We start from the raw sequence: 21,400 nt of genomic DNA, 5'->3' as shown, positions 1-21,400 counted from the left end.
CCTAAGACCCGCGCTTGAGAAACATTGCAGACCCTGCCTTGATGGATCAGCTGGCACCACCCAGATGGATAAACTAGCTCACCTGATCTTGTGGCCCCCACCCAGGAACTGACTGAGCACAAGAAAACAGCTTCAACTCCCTATGGTTTCATCTGCAATCCAACCAGTCAGCACTCCTGGCTCACTGGCTTCCCCCACCCACCAAATTATCCTTAAAAACTTTGATCCCAGCTGGGCATGGTGGCTCACGCCTGTAATCTCAGCACTTTGGGAGGCCAAGGCAGGCATATCACAAAGTCAGGAGTTTGAGACTAGCCAGGCCAATATGATGAAACCCCGTCTCTGGTCGGGCGCGGTGGCTCACACCTGTAATCCCAGCACTTTGGGAGGCCGAGGTGGGCGGATCACGAGGTCAGGAGATCGAGACCATCCTGGCTAACACGGTGAAACCCCGTCTCTACTAAAAATACAAAAAATTAGTGGCGGGCGCCTGTAGTCCCAGCTACTCGGGAGGCTGAGGCAGGAGAATGGCGGGAACCTGGGAGGCGGAGCTTGCAGTGAGCTGAGATCGCGCCACTGCACTCCAGCCTGGGCGACAGAGCGAGACTTCATCTCAAAAAAAAAAAGAAAAAAAGAAAAAAAGAAACCCCGTCTCTACTAAAAATACACGGGCGTGGTGGTGCCTGCCTGTAGTCCCAGCTACTCGGGAGGCTGAGGCAGGAGAATCGCTTGAACCCGGGAGACGGAGGTTGCATTGAGCCAAGATCGCACCACTGCACTCCAGCCTGGGCAACAAAACGAGAGTCCCTATCAGAAAAAAAAAAAAAAGGTCTGATCCCTGAATGCTCGGGGAGACTGATTTGAGTAATAATAAAAGTTCGGGAAGAAGAAGACGCGAGAACGACCCCGGGACCGACCAAAGCCCGCGCGCCGCCGCATCCCGCGTCCAGCACCTACATCCCGCCACCGTCACCGCCACCACCACGCCCAAGAGAAAGGCTGAAGCGGATGCTAAAGGAGATAAAGCCAAGGTGAAGGACGAACCACAGAGAAGGTCGGCAAGGTTGTCTGCTAAACCTGCTCCTCCAAAGCCAGAGCCCAAGCCTAAAAAGGCCCCTGCAAAGAAGGCAGAGAAGGTACCCAAAGGGAAAAAGGGAAAAGCTGATGCTGGTAAGGAGGGGAATAGCCCTGCAGAAAGTGGAGATGCCAAAACAGACCAGGCCCAGAAAGCTGAAGGTGCTGGAGAGGCCAAGTGAAGTGTGCGCATTTTTGATAACTGTGTACTTCCAGTGACTGTACAGTTTGAAATACCATTTTTTAATCAAGTTTTATAAAAATGCAGAATTTTGTTTTACTTTTTTTTTTCTTTTAAAGCTATGTTGTTAGCACACAGAACACTTCATTGTTTGTTGGGGGAGGGGCATATGTCACTAATAGAATGTCTCCAAAGCTGGATTGATGTGGAGAAAGCACCTTTCCCTTCTAGTCTTGAGAGACTTCCTCTTGGCTCCCAGGAGGAGGGATTCCCTGACTTTGACACACATGGCCACCTTGGCACAAAAGCCTTGTGGTGTGGAAAAACAAATTTGTTTTTATGTCCTCTTCTCCCTTTCCATCTTTCAGCATAGACTTAACTCCTTTAAGCCCAGGCATCTGTTGGGACCTGACCCCCAGTCATTGGTTACCAGTGTGTCAGGCAATCTGGGCTTTCCAGTGATGCCACTGACATGGCACCTGTCAAAAGAGCAGTGGTTCCATTTCTAGATTGTGGATCTTCACATAAATTCTGCCATTTTCATTTCACTTCCTGAAAGTCAGGGTCGGCTTGTGAAAAGTTGTTAAACAACATGCTAAATGTGAAATGTCAACCCTCACTCTAAACGCTCCCTGTTTAGAGCATCAGATGAAGACTTCATTGGGTTTTATAGTGGCTTTCTGATTTTTGGTAGTCCATTGAAGAAGGGAGTTTGAAAGTTGTTGTATACTGTTAACAATTGTCTGCCCATGTCCTGCCTGAAATACCATGATTGTTTATGGAAAGTATCTTTAATAAAACTGGATACAGTTTGGCTTGGAAAAAAATAAAAAATAAAACTCCAATCTCCCTCACAACTGGCTCTGAGTCAATTACTCTTTCTCTTCTTTCTTTATTTATTATTTTAATTTTTAATTTTATCATTTTTATCATTTTAACTTTTTATTTTATTTTATTTTATTTTGAGATAGTCTTGCTCTGTCACCCAGTCCGGAGTGCAGTGGCATGACCTCGGCTCACTGCAACCTCTACCTCCCGGGTACAAGCAATTCTTCTGCCTCGGCCCCGAGAGTAGCTGGGATCACAGGTATGTTCCACCACACCCGGCTAATTTTTGTATTTTTAGTAGAGACAGGGTTTCACCATGTTGGCCAGACTGGTCTTGAATTCCTGACCTCAAGTGATCCATCCACCTTGGCCTGCCAAAGTGCTGGGATTACAGGTGTGAGCCACTGTGCCCTGCTGAATTACTCTTTCCGTATTGCAATTCCCCTGTCTTGAGAAACTGGCTCTGTCTAGGCAGTGGACAAGGTGAACCCACTGGACTGTTGCATATTAGTCTGTCTCATGGGGGAAGGGTATACTGGTGGGGCTTGTATGAACACTACATTATGTGATTCATATAAAACAATTTATCAAAATAAAATTCAAATAGTTTAAATCTTAAGACACCTTCCTAGTTATTTTTTCTAAATAGGGAAGAAAAGGAGCAGCTGACTTTTTTACTGCTTTCTTTTATTTTCATTGTATTATTATTATTTGAGACGGAGTTGCACTCTTGTCCTACTCGGGAGGGTGAGGCAGGAGAATCACTTGAACCTGGGAGGCGGAGGTTGCAGTGAGCCGAGATTGCACCACTGCACTCCAGCCTGGGCGACAAGAACAAAACTCCATCTACAAAAAAAAAAAAAAAAAAAAAAGAAAGAAAGTACTCTATGCTTGTTTTAAAAATTCAGACCGGGTGCAGTGGCTCATGCCTGTAATCCCAGACCGAGGTGGGCAGATCACGAAATCAGGCGATCAAGACCATCCTGGCTAACATGGTGAAACCCCGTCTCGACTAAAAATACAAAAAATTAGCCGGGTGTGGCGGCGCCTGCCTGTAGTCCCAGCTACTCAGGAGGCTGAGGTAGGAGAATCGCTTGAACCCAGGAGGCAGAGGTTGCAGTGAGCCGAGATTGTGCCACCGCACTCCAACCTGGGTGACCGAGCGAGAATCTGTCTCAAAAATAAAAAAATAAAACAAAACAGAAACACATTGTATTTGTTTCCTCTCCCTCCCTACTTCACTTCTACTATTAACAGTCTGGCCAGGCATGGTGGCTCACACCTGTAATACAGGAGATCTAGTGTTGGCCAAATCTCTCCCCTTTACCTCCCCATGTATGGATTCTTTGTGGGAAGGACCATACTCGGTAATCCTCTCTACCCCCGCTGCAGTTAAGGTGGCAGGAATGGAATCTTGGATTCACCACACCCGAGTTAAATTTTGGACACCCCCTGAGGAACCTGAGGGACCATCAGCTCAGGAGTCCCAAGATCATCCAGACCAGCCTCGATACACCTGTGAACCGTTGGAGAACTTGCATCTGCTGTTTTGGAAGGAAACATCCAGATTAAAAGGGCTCCTACCACTGATCCTGAAGAAAAACCCCTTCCTCCTTAAAAAAGATAAATGAAAACCTACGTAATCTTTATCTTTAACACTTCTCCTTGCCCCTTTGATGGAATCCTTTTACTATTTCATTATATTATTGAGCAGCATACTAACCATACTCTTCAGGATAGGACTATATACTGTAGCTCCTGCCAGGATGAAAATCTTAATCACATCAACCTTCTTTCTATCATCCTTCCTTCTGACAGCAATTTACTCCTACCTTTAACTCAGCCTGGATAAAATGATCTCGTCTTCCAGAGCACCCTCTTTACCTTCCCATTTACTCTTTGTCTATCTATCCCCTCTGCTTCCTTGGATACCTCATACAATCACCCCTCCCCTTCCACTAGCTCCTAATTACCTCTATAAGACACTCAACTTAACCCAGTCTCTGTTAAACCAGTCCAATCCTTCCCTGGCAAATGACTGTTGGCTTTGTATCTCTCTATCCACCTCTGCTTATGTTGCCACTCCCATTCCCTCAGAAAATTGGGTCTTTACCAATTTAACCTACCACCCTTGTTATGAAGGAAAAGACCCTTTCCGACTTCTAAATATGCAATCATTAGCCAACTTCCCCATCTCTCATAGGACCAAGAATACCCTAACAGGATGTGCAATCCAATTTTTACGTTCTTACATTTCCAACCTCACCTATTACACAAGCAATGAAAAGCCCATACACGGTCCTGTTACTATGAACACCATCTTAACTTTCCAAGCCCCTTTATGCATCCAACGCAACCTGTTATCAGGCCTGCCCCTGGGGCACCTACTACCCCATCAGTGTAATTACACCCTACAACTTCAAGCCCCAACTAATCATGTAACTTCTGAGTCACTCAAACAGCTCCATTCAGATGGCTTGTCTGCTTCTCAGCGCCTCCAAAAATCATCACCTCCTCCCTGCTTAACAAACAGTCCAGGTTTTGTAATGGCAAACATACTCCTTGCATGACCATTCACCCCTGGACCCCCTGCGGCAGCGCCCCCACCACTAGTGAATGCCTTCTCATCCCCTCTTTCAATCACTCTCTTGAATGGCTCCTAGTAGACACAAAACAATTTTTCCTCCAATGGGAAAATAGAACACAGGGAGCCACTCAGTTTGCTCCCAACACCCCTTTCCAGCCGCTCACTGGAGCTACCTTAGCAAGTACTCTAGGAGTATGGGAAAATGAAAACAACAAACTCACACACCTTTTTAACATACACAACCCGTTCTGTCTACCCAGCCAAGGTATATTCTTACGTGGAATGTCAACCTATATCTGCCTCCCCACTAACTGGAGAGGCACCTGCGCCTTAGTCTTTCTAAGCCCCAACATTAACATTGCCCCAGGAAATCAGACCCTATCAGTACCCCTCAAAGCTCAAGTCCCTCAGCACAGAGCCATACAACTAATACCCCTACTTACAGGGTTAGGAATGGCCACTGTTACAGGAACCAGAATAGCCAGTTTATCTACTTCATTATCCTACTACCACACACTCTCAAAGGATTTCTCAGACAGTTTGCAAGAGATAACAAAATCTATCCTTACTCTACAATCCCAAATAGACTCTTTGGCAGCAGTGACTCTCCAAAACTGCCGAGGCCTAGACCGCCTCACTGCTGAGAAAGGAGGACTCTGCACCTTCTTAGGGGAAGAGTGTTGTTTTTACACTAACCAATCAGGGATAGTATGAGATGCTGCCTGGCGTTTACAGGAAAAGGCTTCTGAAATCAGACAACGCCTTTCAAACTCTTATACCAACCTCTGGAGTTGGGCAACATGGCTTCTCCCCTTTCTAGGTCCCGTGGCAGCCATCTTGCTGTTACTCGCCTTTGGGCGAGTAATTTTTAACCTCCTTGTCAAATTAGTTTCCTCTAGGATTGAGGCCATCAAGCTACAGATGGTCTTACAAATGGAACCCCAAATAAGCTCAACTAAAAACTTCTACCGAGGACCCCTGGACTGACCCGCTGGCCCTTTCACTGGCCTAAAGAGTTCCCCTCTGGAGGACACTACAACTGCAGGGCCCCTTCTTCACCCCTATCCAGCAGGAAGTACCTAGAGCAGTCATTGCCCAATTTCCAACAGCAATTGGGGTGTCCTGTTTAGAGGGGGGATTGAGAGGTGAAGCCGGCTGGGCTTCTGGGTTGGATGGGGACTTGGAGAACTTTTCTGTCTAACTAGAGGATTATAAACTCATCAATCAGCACTCTGTCTAGCTAAAGGATTGTAAATGCACCAATCAGCACTCTCTAAAAATGCACCAATCAGCGCTCTGTGTCTAGCTAAAGGATTGTAAATGCACCAATCAGTGCTCTTGTCTAGCTAAAGGATTATAAATGCACCAATCAGCACTCTGTAAAAACGCACCAATTAGCACTCTGTGTCTAGTTAAAGGATTGTAAATGCACCAATCAGCACTCTGTAAAATGGACCAATCAGCAGGATGTGGGTGGGGCCAAATAAGGGAATAAAAGCTGGTCACCCAAGCCAGCAGTGGCAACCAGCTTCGGTCCCCTTCCATGCTGTGGAAGCTTTGTTCTTTCGCTCTTCACAATAAATCTTGCTGCTGCTCACTCTGGGTCTGCACTACCTTTATGAGTTGTAACACTCACGGCAAGGGTCTATGGCTTCATTCCTGAGGTCAGCGAGACCACAAACCCACTGGGAGGAACAAACAATTCCGGACGCACCACATTTAAGAGCTGTAACACTCACTGCGAAGGTCTGCGGCTTCACTCCTGAAGTCAGCGAGAACACGAACCCACTGGAAGGAAGAAACTCCGGACACATCTGAACATCTGAAGGAATAAACTCTGGACAAACCATCTTTAAGAGCCGTAACACTCACCGCAAGGGTCCGCAGCTTCATTCTTGAAGTCAGCAAGACCAGGAACCCACCGGAAAGAATAAATTCCGGACACAACATTTTTTTCTTTGAGACAGGGTCTCAGTGGCACAATCATAGCTCACTGCAGCCTCAACCTCCTGGGCTCAAGACATCCTCCTGCCTCAGTCTCCTGAGTAGCTGGCACACCGCCATGCCCTGCCAATTTTTTTTGTAGAGACAGGGGTCTCACTGTGCTGCCTACACTGGTCTCAAGCTCCTGGTCTCAAGCAGTCCTCCCTCCTGGTCATCCCAAAGTGCTGGGATTATAGGTGTGAGCCACCGTGCCTGGCCTCTTTTCTTCTTTTTACCTCCACATGTGTCTTATTTTTTTTATTTTTATTTTTTTTGAGACAAAGTCTTGCTCTTCTCCCCCAGGCTGGAATGCAGTGTTGCCATCTTGGCTCACTGCAACCTCTGTCTCCCGGATTCAAGCAATTCTCCTGCTTCGCCCCCCAAGTAGCTGGGATTACAGGCGCCCACCACCACGTGCGGCTAATTTTTATATTTTTAGTAGAAGCGGGGTTTCACCATGTTGGCCAGGCTGGTCTAGAACTCCTGACCTCAGTTGATCCACCCGTTTCGGCCTCCTGAAGTACTGGGATTAGAGGCATGAGCCACCGTGCCCGGCTGTCTTTTGTTTTATTTTTTTGAGACGGAGTCTCACTCTGCTGCCCAGGCTGGAGTGCAGTGGTGCTATCTCGGCTCACTGCAACCTCTGCCTCCCCGGTTCCAGTGATTTTTGTGCCTCAGCCTCCTGAGTAGCTGCTGTGATTACTACAGGTGCCCACCACCACGCCTGGCTAATTTTTGTATTTTTAGTAGAGATGGGGTTTCACCATGTTGCTCAGGTTTGTCTCAAACTCCTGGCCCCAGGTGATCTGCCTGCCTTGGCCTCCCAAAGTGCTGGGATTACAGGCGTGAGCCACCGAGCCTGGCCTCTATATAAGCCCTAAATTCTAACCGCTCCTCTGAGTTACTCATCACTGAATTTCCGTTGCAGGTGATTCATGAGTTTCCAGGAAAGGGGTGGGTAATTTCCAGAATGAGGGTTCCTCCCCTTTTTAGACTATATAGGTAAACTTCTGGGCCAGGCATGGTGGCTCACGCCTGTAATCTCAGCACTTTGGAAGGCCAAGGCTGGCAGATCACTTGAGGTCAGGAGTTCAAGGCCAGCCTGGCCAACATGGAGAAATCCTGTCTCTACTAAAAATACAAAAATTAGCTGGGTGTGATGATGTGCTCCTGTACTCCCAGTTACTCAGGCGGCTGAGGCAGGAGAAGCCGGAGGCAGAGGTTGTGGTGAGCCAAGATTGTGCCACTGCACTCCAGCCTGGGTGACAGAGCAAGACCCTGTCTCAATAAACTAAACTAAACTAAAATAAATAAATAAAGGAATAGACTACATAGGCTAACTTCTGGATGTGGCTGTGGCATTTGTAAACTGTCATGGCGCTGATGAGAGTGTCTTTTAGCATGCTAATGTATTATAATTAATGTATACTGAGTAGGGAGGACTACCAGAGGTCACTTTCATTGCCATCTTGGTTTTGGCTGGTTTGGGCTGAGTTCTTTTTTTTTTTTTTTTTTGAGACAGAGTCTCACTCCGTCACCCAGGCTGGAGTGCAGTGGCACAGTCTCAGCTCACTGCAACCTCCACCTCCCAGGTTCAAGTAATTCTCCTGCCTCAGCCTCCTGAGTAGCTGGGATACAGGCGCGTGCCACCACACCCAGCTAATTTTTGTATATTTAGTAGAGACGGGGTTTCACCATGTTGATCAGGCTGGTCTCGACCTCCTGACCTTGTGGTCTGCCTGCCTTGGCCTCCCAAAGTCCTGAGATTACAGGCATGAGCCACCGCACCTGTCCTGGGCTGACTTCTTGACCACATCCTATTTTATCAGCAGGGTCTTTATGACCTGTATCTCATGATATCAATCCTGCAGACCTCATCTCTCTTTTTTTTTTGAGACAAAGTCTCACTTTGTCACCCAGGCTGGAGTGCAATGACACCGTCTCAGCTCACTGCAACTTCTGCCTCCCAGGTTCAAGCAATTCTCCTGCCTTAGCCTCCCAAGTAGCTGGGATTACAGGTGTGCACCACCATGCCTGGCTAATTTTTATTTTATTTTATTTTATTTTATTTTTAAGACAGAGTTTTGCTCTTGTCGCCCGGGCTGAAGTGCAATGGCAGGATTTCAGCTGACTGCAACCTCTGCCTCCCGGGTTCAAGCAATTCTCCTGCCTCAGCCTCCCAAGTAGTTAGGACTACAGGCACTTGTCACCACACTGGCTAATTTTTGTATTTTTAGTAGAGATGGGGTTTTACCATGTTGGCCAGGCTGGTCTTGAACTCCTGACCTCAAATGATTCATCCACCTGGGCCTCCCAAAGCACTGGGATTACAAACATGAGCCACCGCATCTAGCCTCCGAGTAATTTTTATATTTTTAGTAGAGACAGAGTTTCACCATATTGGCCAGGCTGCTGTTGAACTTCTGGCCTCAAAGTGATCCACCCTCATCAGCCTCCCACAGTGTTGTGATTACAGGCGTGAGCCACTCTGACCAGCCAAAGACTTCTACTTTCATGAACTTACTGTAAATCTTACCCTTAAGTGAAAGCCTCAACATTACTGAAACACATACTTACCATAAATCCTGCCCTTATGCAAATTCCCTATGGTATATAAGCCCTGGGTCTTGGGGTATAACATTGTAGGGATCCACCATGTCATCTGGAGGCTGTCTGAGACATGGTTTCTGTTTGTAAGTCCCTATTAAATGTTTCCTTCTGATCGCTGTGTTTGTCAGCCTCTTTCTTTGGCCTCTCAGCTCCCTGGGCCTTTGGGGGTAGGTTTGCATAGACCTGCTCACTGCAGAACAGTGCTTAATACATTTTTTTTTTTTTTTTGAGACGGGGTCTCACTCTGTTGCCCAGGCTGAAGTGCAGTGGTGCCATCTCAGCTCACTGCAGCCTCTGCCTCCTGAGTTCAAGCAATTCTCCCTCCTCAGCCTCCTAAGTAGCTGGGATTACAGGGGTGCGCCACCACGCCTGGCTAATTTTTGCATTTTTAGTATAGATGGGGTTTCACCATGTCGACCAGGCTGGTATCGAACTCCTGACCTCAGGTAATCCACCCGCCTCGGCCTGCCAAAGTGCTGGGATTACAGGCATGAGCCACTGCACCCGGCCTTAATACATTTTTGTTGAATGGATGAAGTGCTTCTCCATAAGGGATGTTTGGGTTCAATTTTCTGGCTCCCACAAACCCACCTTCTGAGTCTCAGACCCTCTCCTTGTCCATACCTGTCCATGCGGAGATAGGCGGTGTGGTGTTACGATAGATACATACTGGTTTGCATCTGCAGTTCCCCGTTCCTAACTCCCACAGTCCTGTGATAATGTTGGGGCATTTGAGGCCTCAGGAAACAGAACCTCTCCTCTGAACTTCTCCTGTTCCTCTTTCACCTGTCCAACCAGGATTCTAATCTGATGTGGGTCCAAAGACCTTCATTCCAGAGAGGGTCCTGCCCCATACCCTAGAGCAAGACTGTTCAGCCCACCATCCAGGATGGCTTTGAATGCAGCCCAACACAAATTCATAAACTTTCTTAAAACATTATGAGATTGTTTCACAATTTTTTTTTTTTTAAAGATCATCAGCTATCATTAGTGCTAGAGTATTTTATATGTAGCCCAAGACAATTCTTCTCGTTCCAATGTGGCCCAGGAAGTCAAAAGATTGGTCAGCCCTGCCCTAGAGGAAGGAATGCTGAGAGACAGGCCAAGAAAACTCTGAACAGACAGGCCTTGCCGGGGGTTTAGATCATGAGATTTTTGTCCAATCACATTTCTACACGGTTATCAGTCGTGCCCATGTAATGAAGCCTCCATAAAAAAGCCACGAGGGCTGGGTTTGGAAAGGTTCTGGATAGCTGAATATGTGGAGGTTCCTGGAGGGTGATGAGACCGGGGAGAGCATGGAAGCTCTTTCTCCCCTAAACTCCACCCTATGCATGGCTTCATCTGTATCTCTTGTGAATCCTTTATAATAAACCACTAAACATAAGTAAGTGTTTTCTTGAGTTCTGTGAGCCATTCCAACATATTAATCAAACCCAGGTTGGGCATCGTGCCTCACACCTGTAATCCCAGCACTTTGGCAGGCTGAGGCGGGTGGATTACTTGAGGTCAGGCGTTCGAGACCAGCCTGGCCAACATGGTGAAACCCCGTCTCTACTAAAAATACAAAAAGTAGCCGGACATGGTGACTCACACCTGTAATCCCAGCTACTCAGGAGGCTGAGGCAGGAGAATCGCTTGAACCCGGGAGGCGGAGGTTGCAGTGAGCCGAGATCCCGCAACGCACTCCAGCCTGGGAGACAGAGTGAGACTCCGTCAAAAACAAAAAAACAAAAAGCAAACAAACAAAAAAACCCAAAGAGGGGGTCATGGGAACCCCAAATTGAAGCCAGTGACTCAGAAGTTCCAGAGGCTCAGACTTGTGACTAGTATTGGGGGAGATAGTCTTGCGGACTGAGTCCTCAAGCCCTGGGATGTGATGCTATCTCCAGGTAGATAGTGTTGAAATTGAATTGCAGGACACCCAGCTGGTGTCCACCCCCACACATTTGGTCACAGAAGTCTTCTTCTGTGTTGACTGTTGTGGTGTGAGAGTAGAGGAAAAATGCAGCTTGGATAGAGTTTTTTTCTGACACAGGTGGTGATCTTCAGGAACCCACCTGCACCTGTGAGATTCTGAAGACGTGGACCCAGCCTTCACAGGCATCCAAGTTACCTTCCCCATGAGGACTTGTTTTACAGATCACAAAAGACATCTGCACTTCGTATGGCTCCAGCAGGATCTCTCTGATCTGTGCGGATTAATGAGCCAGCCACATCTCTCCCCAGCTTCCTGGACCAATGGCGCAAACCTAGTTCAGAAACCCAGAAAGTTGCCTGAGGCATTAGCCAGGCATCCGTGGTATGCAAGTTTTGGCACTGGTTTGCTGTTTGGATGTTTTTCTCCTTCAGGCGGAAATTTACAAAGCACTCATGCTCCAACTACCATGGCAGAGAGAGGAGGTGAAGCAAATTGTAAAAACTTCAACCTCAGTATTGAGTTTCTCCTTGACTTGTGTTGAAGCCAATGATGGCAAGGGATGTGGATAACCTGGATGTTTTCTCTTGGGATCCACCCTCTCACAGGTGTTCCTCTGAGCACTTTGCAGGATGAGAAGTTGAATAGGGAGGGGAGAGGTCCCCTGTCCTCCCCTCCCCTCTCCTTTCCTTTCCTCTCCTCACAGGGTCTCGCTCTGTTGCCCAGGCTGGAGTGCAGTGGTGTGATCTTGGCTCACTGCAACCTCCACCTCCTGGGCTCAAGCAATCCTCTCACCTTAGCCTTCTGAGGAGCTGGGACTACAGGCACGTGCCACTATACATGGCTAATTTTTATATTTTTTTTGGTAGAGACGGAGTTTTGCCATGTTGTCCAGGCTGGTCTTCAACTCCTGGGCTCAAGCAATCTGTCTACTTTGGCCTTACAAAGTGGGTGCTGATTTCTCTGCAGCTTATGGACACACCATAAGCTGGGGGCACCTATGGAAGTGCTTTAGCTTGTAATCTCCATCAACATCTCCCACAAGACACCTCCCCAAACTTGATCTGGTTTGGGGAGTCACTCCTGTCTGGAGGAAAACATCTCTAATTTAGCCCTCGAGATTATACATATTAAGTTCAACTAAGTACGAACTCAAGGTATATTAAATACAATTTCCAAACACACCAGCCATCATGAGTGAGAATCAGCAGAAACTATGAATGACAGACTTAGGCCATCTCAGGTTTTTGGAGTGATCAGATACATATTATTTAATTAATTAATTAATTATTTTTTGAGATGGAGTCTCTCTCTGTTGCCCAGGCTGGAGTGCAGTGGCATGATCTTGGCTCACTGAAACCTCTGCGATTCTCCTGCCTCAGCCTCCCAGGCAGCTGGGATTACAGGCGTGCAACACCATGCCCGGCTAATTTTTGTATTTTTAGTTGAGATGGGGTTTTGCCATGTTAGCCAGGCTGGTCTCGAACCTCTGACCTCAGATGATCCACCTGCCTTGGCCTTCCAAAGTGCTGGGGTTGCAGGCGTGAGCCATCCCGCCTGGCCAGATACAGATTACTAAGCATAGAGTTGTAAGGCAAGCGTTCTGGGTCTTTCTCTTTCTCTGTCTCTCTCTCTTTCTTTTTTTCTCTCTTTTTCTTTCTTTTTCTTTCTTTCTTCTTTTGAGATGGAGTCTTGTTCTGTTGCCCAGGCTGGAGTGCAGTGCCACGATCCAGGCTCACTGCAACCTTCACCTCCTGGGTTCAAGTGATTCTCCCACCTCAGCCTCTCGAGTAGCTGGGATTACAGGCACCCGCCACCACCCCCAGCTAATTTTTGTATTTTTAGTAGAAACAGCGTTTCACCATGTTGGCCAGGCTGGTCTCAAACTCCTGACCTCAAGTGATCCACGAACCTCGGCCTCCCAAAGTGCTGGGATTACTGGCATGAGCCACTGTGCCCGGCATTGATTTTTTTTTTTTTTTTTTTTTTTTTTTGAGACGGAGTCTCACTCTGTCGCCCAGGCTGGAGTGCAGTGGCACAATCTCGGCTCACTGCAAGCTCCGCCTCCCGGCGTTCACGCCTTTCTCCTGCCTCAGCCTCCCGAGTAGCTGGGACTACAGGCGCCCGCCACTACGCCTGGCTAATTTTTTGTATTTTTAGTAGAGATGGGGTTTCACCATGTTAGCCAGGATGGTCTCGATCTCCTGACCTCGTGATCCGCCCGCCTCGGCCTCCCAAAGTGCTGGGATTACAGGTGTGAGCTGCCGCGCCTGGCGATTTCTATTTTTAATAGAGATGGGGTCTTGCTATTTTGCCCAGGCTGGTCTTCAACTCCTGAGCTCAGGCAATCCTTCCGCCTTGGCCTCTCAAAGTGCTGGGATTACAGGTGTGAGCCACTGTGCCCAGCCAGAAATTTTTAAAAATGAGTTTAAAAATGAGCAATAAGAAGAGACTTCTAAAAATGAGCATGGTTTCTCTGATGCAGAACCAGGGCTGAGCTCACACTAAAGGCCTTTCCACACTTACCACATTCATAAGGTTTCTCACCATGGGTTCTTCGATGCCTAAAAAGGCTTGTACTCCAAACAAAGCTTTGCCCATATTTGTCACAGTTTTGAGGTCTCCTTTTAAAGGCGTTCTGATCTTTTTCATTTAATTTATCCCCAAATTCACAGAATTCTCTGCCTTCAGAATCCTGGAGAACATTCTCTCTGAGACTGCTAGACTCTTCTGTCAATGGTTCAATTTTTGCTGTAATTCCCTCCTCTGAAGCTGGCTTTCCAATCTTGGTCTTGTTCTCACCATCTCGACTTGGTCCCTGGACCGCTGTGAAGCCTCACACCCGGCGAACCTGCCATCGCCCTGTCCGCTCTCACGGCACAATCAGGAGCTGTGCTATATGCTCTCCTGGCTCTGCTTTCCAGGGAACAGAAGTAGATATAACAATTTGAATTTCTTCATTGTAATCTAAATCAATGACTCCTGTCTGTACTTGCACTCCTTTTAGATTTAAACTAGACCTACCTAGTTTAAGTAGCAATCCTACCATCCCCACTGGCATCATCTGACTGGAGACAGCAACATTCTTTAACAGTCCCATTACAAAAGGAGAACCTGGTCCATATTGATTAATAGCTTGCTTAAATTCTTTGAGTAATTTAAAAGAAAAAGGCTCAAATGTAGCTATAATATTTCCCTGTTGATCTGGGGGATATATTCTAACAGGGAACTGCCAAGCCTCTATATCACCCTCTCTTCTAGCTTGCTGAATTCCTGTCTGAATAGAACTAAGAGCAGTCATTCGAGGCGCTGCTCGAACAGTCACTGGGGCAACTACTTTTTGCCCAGTGTCCTCCGGAAAAGAAAGATCTAGAGGTCAGGCCACTTTCTGTCTTCAAAATAAGGAGGGGATGCAGAAGGGTAGGGATGAACCTCTTCCTCCTTTGCTGCTTTAGCTTTAGCTGGCAAACAAACCTGCTCTGTCACCTCTTCTGTTACTTCATTGTACTTTCCTTCCTCGTCATCATCAGTGTGAAAAGCTTCCAAGGACCCTGATGATTCTGAGCTCCTCTTCTTACTCATCACGGGGATTGCTTAAGAGTACTCGGGTGTCCTCCAGCTTAGTTTCACGTTCTCCAACTGTTGCTCCGGCGACCCTTTGACCCAGATATGAGCCCTCATGTTGGGTGCCGCTTGCCGAGACCAGCTGAGTTGTGGAGACCCTAACCTGGCGGCACTAGAGGAATTAAAGACACACACACAGAAATATAGAGTGTGGAGTGGGAGATCAGGGGACTCACAGCCTTCAGAGCTTGACTCACATGTTTATTGACAGCAAGCCAGTGATAAGCATTACTTCTATAGATTATAGATTAACTAAAAGTATTCCCTACAGGAAACAAAGGGATGGGCCAAAACAAAGGGATGGGCTCTGGCTAGTTATCACACAAACAATAGCATGAGTGATCTGGTCTGAAATTCCAGGGCTCAAACAGTCTTCACGCTTTGGCCTCCTAAAGTGCTGGGATTACAGATGGGAGCCACTGCACCCACCAGGCCTCCAGTTTTTGAGCCAAGGCCATGCTCTGTCTGGGTAGCCCCAAGACAATGACTAAGCATGCTGGGATACCAGGCCTGGTCATTTCTGCCCAACGGGGCTGTACTGATGGCCTGTATTTGCTCCAGAGCTCCCCGTTGGGTTAGCCAAGACGGTTCTGCATCATCATCTGAGACTCTCCCTGATAAATCCCGCTCTCTCCTGCTTTTTCTTTCACAGCTGCTACCCCCAATACACCCTTTCATTTTAATAGTTTTTGGGGAATAGGTGGTTTTTGGTTACATGGATAAGTTCTCTAATGGTGATTTCTGAGATTTTGGTATCCCCCGTCACCCAGGAAGCACACACCATACCTAACGTGTAGTCCCAATACACTCTTTTTTGTTTTGTTTTGTTTTTTGTTTTTTGAGACGGAATCTCACTCTGTCGCCAGGCTGGAGTGCACTGGTGCGATCTTGGCTCACTGCAACCTCTGCCTCCCGGGTCCAAGCGATTCTCCTGCCTCAGCCTCCCAAGTAGCTGGGACTACAGGAGCACACCACCATGCCCAGCTAATTTTTGTATTTTTAGTAGAGAGGGGGTTTCACCATGTTGGCCAAGCTGGTCTCAATCTCTTGACCTCGTGATCCACCCACCTCGGCCTCCCAAAGTGCTGGGATTACAGGTGTGAGCCACAGCACCTGGCCCCAATACACTCTTGCATTCCTAAGTCCACCTGAGTGCTCGCTTCCTGGAGGACCCCACTGACTTAATAATCACATCACAAGACGTCTTACACTCATGAACTGTCCCTACATTAGGCCTAAAAACAGATGCAATCCCCGGACGCCTAAACCAAACCACATTCACCGCCACACGACCAGGAGTATACTACGGTCAATGCTCAGAAATCTGCAGAGCTAGCCACAGTTTTATACAACCATCTGGAGAGGAGAGGTGGGCGGGGATTGGATCCTATAGGACCTTGTGGGCCATGGTAAGGGGTTTGAATTCTGCTCTGGTTCTAATGGGAAACCATTGCATGGTTTTAAGAAGAGAAGGGCAATGGATTCATCTTTTTTTTTTTTGAGACGGAGTCTCGCTCTGTCTGTTTCCCAGGCTGGAGTACAGTGGCTCGATCTCTGCTCACTTCAACCTCTGCCTCCTGGGTTCAAGCGAGTCTCCTGCTTCACCTTCCTGTGTAGCTGGGATTACAGGCATGCACCACCACGCCTGGCCTGGATTCACCTTTAGAATGCTTTCCCTGGACTGTAGAAAATAGGAGTGAACACAAGAACCTGGTGGTGATCTTTCAGGAGAAAGATCCTGCTTGGACTGGAGTTGCAGCAGCTGAAGTGGGAAGCAATGGTTGGATTCAGGACATGTGTTTGGAGGGAGAGCCAACAGGCTTACTGATGGGTGGGATGACTGGTATGAGCTACTGGTGATAGCATTTGCTGAGATGGGGAAGACAAGGAGGGGAATGGAGCTGGAGAATGAGGAAGGTGGCAGGTTGGAGATGCCTGGTAGACCTCTGGGGGAGGCTGAGAAGGTGGTTGGGATTACAAGTCTTGGAGGTGGGAGGAGAGGTCAGGCTGGAGACAGACATCTGGGAGGTGATATTTAAAGCAGCAGAGCTGGCTGAGACTGAGGAGAGAATGTGCCACCATTGAGCACAGATGTGCAAGGAAGGAAATGGGCGATTTCCTCATCAATACTCTACTCTGGTACATACAAAATACTGAATGTGTTTCAACAATTAAAACAATGAGGTTGGCTAAGTGTGGTGGGGGATGGAGGGGGGTGGGGGTGCGGCGGGGATCACTTTCACTCAGGAGATCGAGACCAACCTGGGCAACACGGCAAAATCCCATCTCTACAAAAAATACAGAACCTAGCTGGGTGGGCTTGGTGGCATGCTTGTAGTCCCAGCTACTCTGGAGGCTGAGGTGGGAGGATCACTTGAGCCCAGGAGGCAGAGGTTGCAGTGAGCTGAGATCACACCACTGCACTCCAGCCTGGACGACAGAGCCAGACCCTGTCTCAAAACAAAACAAAAAACCAATGAGGTTGATCTACAGTGTATGTACATCGTGGAAAATTGTCCATAATACAGAAAGTGAAAAAATCAAACCTCTGAACCATGTGTGTAATAACCCACCTGCGTGTGTGCGTGACTGTGCATCTGGAGTCCGCAGAAGGGCATGAACACGTGGTTAACAGGTCAACAGCGGCTCCCTCTGCAGAGGGAGCTGGAGGGAAGACAGGAAACGGAGGGATTTGCTTTTGCTTCTCTACACATTGCTTGGATATTTTATTTATTCCTTCATTTTATTTCATTTCATTTTGCTTTGTTTTAACAAAAGGCATGTATTCCTTGTAGTGTACAATTTCCGGAGCCCACACCTGTTTGCCTGTAGCTAGGACTCAGATCAGATACATTAAAGGGTGGCCAGGCAAGAGGCAGTGACATCCTGTGTTCCCTGGGGCAGTTCCTCCCTCCTCTGCCTATGAACCACAATCTAGGTAGACCCCCTAGAGGGGCTGGGAGGATCCACTCTTCTTTCCCTTTTTTAAGGGGAAGGGTTTGTTTTGGGAGGAGCTGTTTTGTTAGTCAGAGTGGCCCAAGGGCTCCAGAGGTAAATACAAGCACTCTACTCTCTTCAGTCTTTTTTTTACATTGTCTTCCCCAGTGGGGTGCTAAGGGCTGGCCAGGGCATGCTTCCACAAGTTCCTTTGATTATTTAGAAAAAGGCTTACATAATTCAACCCGAAGGACTCTGAGAGGTGGATCGAGTGTGCAGGAATCAAGTGGACAGTGGCCGAACAGAAAGTTCAAAACTTGTGAATAGTGTTGTTTTGATTAATTAACCATCTCAGTCTCCCAGGGAGGGGTCTCTAAAGACTGGGCAGTAAAAAAGGCAACAACAACAACAACAAAAAAAACAACAAAAACCTCCCCAAACTGTGCAGTAATGTCTTTGCCTGTCCTGGAGGGCTCCTTGGGTAGGTTTTATATGAGCTCGGGTGTCTTGAGTGAGTCCACCATCTGGGAGGCAGGCAGTGCCAACTCAGGGGACCGCAGTGGATGGGAGACTGTGTCAGGGGTGACCCCCAGGGGACCCTGGTCCACTCGTTGGCCAACTTTGTTGTTGTCATCTCTGAGGTTGGGCTGATTGAAAGTGGCCCAAAGACCCAGGGTGATTAAGGCCTCTAGAAGATTCTTGCTATTCTCACTGAGTATTTTAAAACTACATTTTACTACATGGGAAACTCCTCAGAAATCATCCCAGTGTTCTTCTTTTTTCTTCTTTTTCTTCTTTTTCTTTTTTTTTTGAGACTGAGTCTCGCTCTTTCGCCCAGGCTGAAGTGCAGGAGCGCGATCTCGGCTCACCGCAACCTCTGTCTCCCAGGTTCAAGCGATTCTCCTACCTCAGCCTCCCGAGTAGCTGGGACTACAGGTGTGTGCCACCACACCTGGCTAATTTTTGTATGTTTACAAAGATTAAATGGGGTGACAAAAATTAGATGGGGTTTCACCATTTTGGCCAGGCTGGTCTCAACCTCCTGGTCTCAAGTGATCCGCCATCCTTGGCCTTCCAAAGTGCTGGGATTACAGGTGTGAGCCAACGCGCCTGGCCATCCCAGTGTTATTCTGATTGCTCTGTGTGTGTGTGTGTGTGTGTGTGTTGGGGTGGGTGGGTGTGGGTGTGTTTTCTTTTCTTTAAAAAGTTTTTAAAATTTGAGTCAGGGTCTTGCTCTGTTGCCCGGGCTGTAGTGCAGTGGCATAATCGTGGCTCATGGCAGCCTCAAACTCTTGGCCTCAAGCAATCCTCCCATCAGCCTCCCCAAATCCTGGAATTTAACAGGTTGGCCAAGAGCAGTGAGCCATTGCACCTGACCGTGTGCGTGTTTTCTAAAAAGTGCAGATAACTTACTCCCTGGTTTGTTTTCTTAGTGAGCTCATATTGTCTACCTTCTAAAGACCAAAGCGTCAGGACTGCAGAGCCCCATTCTGGCTTTGGCAAATACGTGGAGTGAGACAGGTTTCCACCTGAGAAATAACCCTTCTGGTTTCCCTCCGAGCATGCTCCTCTCCTGCGTGTTACCTACGTGGTAGGGAGATGGTGTTGCAGACTGCAGAGGCTCACCCCATAGAGGGAGAACTTCCTAAACTGAGCTGAGTCCTGGTGTCCTGTGAAACACTCTACAGAGGCTGCCTGGGGGTGTCTCTCTCGGAAAAGACTCCCCCAGGTAGTGAGGAAGGCAGGACCTGGCAGAGGGAGAACCCAGTGTTGCTGGAACTGAGGCCGATTCCGCAACGAAGCTCTGGTCCCAAATTGAGACATGAGGTCTGGGCCTTTGCATCTCTGTTTCTTTTTACTTTTAATTTTATTTTTTCTTTTTTTTGAGACGGAGTCTCACTCAGTCGCCCAGGCTGGAGTGCAGTGGTGTGATCTCGGCTCACTGCAACCTCCGCCGCCCGGGTTCAAGTGATTCTCCTACCTCAGCCTCCCGAGTAGCTGGGATTGCAGGTGCGTGCCACCACGCCCGGCTAATTTTTTTATTTTTAATAGAGATGGGGTTTCACCATGTTGGTCAGGCTGGTCTCGAACTCTTGACCTCAGCTGATCCACCCACCTCGGCCTCCCAAAGTGCTGGGATTACAGGCTTGAGCCACTGCGCCCAGCTCTTTTTACTTTTCGCAACTATGGCTACTTGAAAATTAAAATGACATCCAGGGCTCACTGGATTTGCTCATACAAAGGCAGGGGCATCTAGACCACAGAGAGTAATCGGTGCTGGTTCAATGGCCTTGAACACTACTCATTTTATCAATGAAAAATCATTCTTAGCTCTCATTGTGCTAATTAACAAACCATCTGGTGTGGATTGGAGATAGAGCTAGAGTGGCTTTTGGTGAGTCTTTCAAATGTAGGTTCTAATCACCCCTGGAATTTTGCGCTCCCAATTCCGCAGCGCTGACTGCCCCTGGAAAGCAGGCTGAAGCTAAGTGACACGGACAGTTCGTGCTGAGGGTTTTTGAAGTAAATTACAGGCACCCTTTTCAAGCTCTGAGCTCTTGAGAAGACCACTGAGCTCAAAGTTAGTCCAACAAATAATGTTCATCATACACAGCATCTTCTGTTTAAGAAGGCAGGAAATTGGCCGGGTGCGGTGGCTCACACCTATAATCCTAGGACTTTGAGAGGCCGAGGCTGGCAGATCACTTGAAGTCAGCAGTTCGAGACCAGCCCACATGGCGAAACCCTATTTCTACTAAAAATACAAAAAATTAGCCAGGCATGATGGCGTGTGCCTATAGTCTCAGCTACTCGGGAGGCTGAGGTATGAGAATTGCTTGAACCCAGGAGGCAGATGTTGCAGTGAGCCCAGATCATGCCACTGCACTCCAGCCTGGGCGACAGAGCGAGACTGTATCAAAACAATCAAGCAAAAATAGTTGTTGTCAACACAGTGGGTAACATCTGAACCAAACAAGCCAGGAAATTGAGCACTTGGTTTTAGAAAACTTTTCATCCAAAAAGGGTTAACAGATTTATAATGTGAATTTAAAGGGGTCATCTTGAGTTTTCAAGAACATTCATTTATGCCAAGCAGCTCCTTCTCCACTGATATCAAAGATATTTTACTGTAGAGGGCACCAAATACACCCCTTCATTATTTTCTCCTTTTAAAGAAAACAGGACAAATTAGTGACCTGGAAGGTTTGGATAAAAACACATCAGAGAAATCATTGTTTTGAGAGTTCTTTTCAGCTTAATTAATTCACATTGGCTGCTCAAATTCATTTTAGGTCTGGAGGCGATTTTCAAACAAAATGTTATGACAGAGATCATAATAAAGATTTGGAGCAAAGATTTCTGTTTGCTGAGCTGTCACTCAAGCTAAACAGATAGCAACAGGGAATCTTTAGGCAAATTAACTTTCCCCTGAATGGGTTCTTTTATCCTGTCCATCTGCATTCATTCCCGCGGGTACTTGGAGACCGAGCTAACAAGTCAGATATACATAATACAGAAAATTGCTCAAGGGAAAAAAAAAAATCAACTGTTCATTTGGGAAAATGTGGTTCTGGCCTAAATAAAATTCTCTATTAATTTCAAGGGGTCTAAAAATCTATCACCAGTTCTTCAAAAAGTTAAACAGACTTATCCTATG

General features: G+C 47.4%; 1 protein-coding gene across 1 annotated transcript; it reads left to right on the top strand.

Annotated features, from left to right (window-relative positions):
• The first annotated feature begins 815 nt into the window (after positions 1-815).
• Positions 816-2,094, top strand: LOC129532770 (non-histone chromosomal protein HMG-17-like). The gene has a single exon (XM_063706588.1). The coding sequence runs from the start codon at positions 843-845 to the stop codon at positions 1,254-1,256; it is 414 nt and encodes a 137-aa protein (XP_063562658.1). The 5' UTR covers positions 816-842; the 3' UTR covers positions 1,257-2,094.
• Positions 2,095-21,400: the final 19,306 nt, after the last annotated feature.

Source organism: Gorilla gorilla, chromosome 1 (genome assembly GCF_029281585.2).
Source record: "Gorilla gorilla gorilla isolate KB3781 chromosome 1, NHGRI_mGorGor1-v2.1_pri, whole genome shotgun sequence".
Taxonomy (NCBI): domain Eukaryota; kingdom Metazoa; phylum Chordata; class Mammalia; order Primates; family Hominidae; genus Gorilla; species Gorilla gorilla.
The sequence above is the reverse complement of the archived record's forward strand: the minus strand, read 5'-3'. Positions and strand labels throughout refer to the sequence as shown.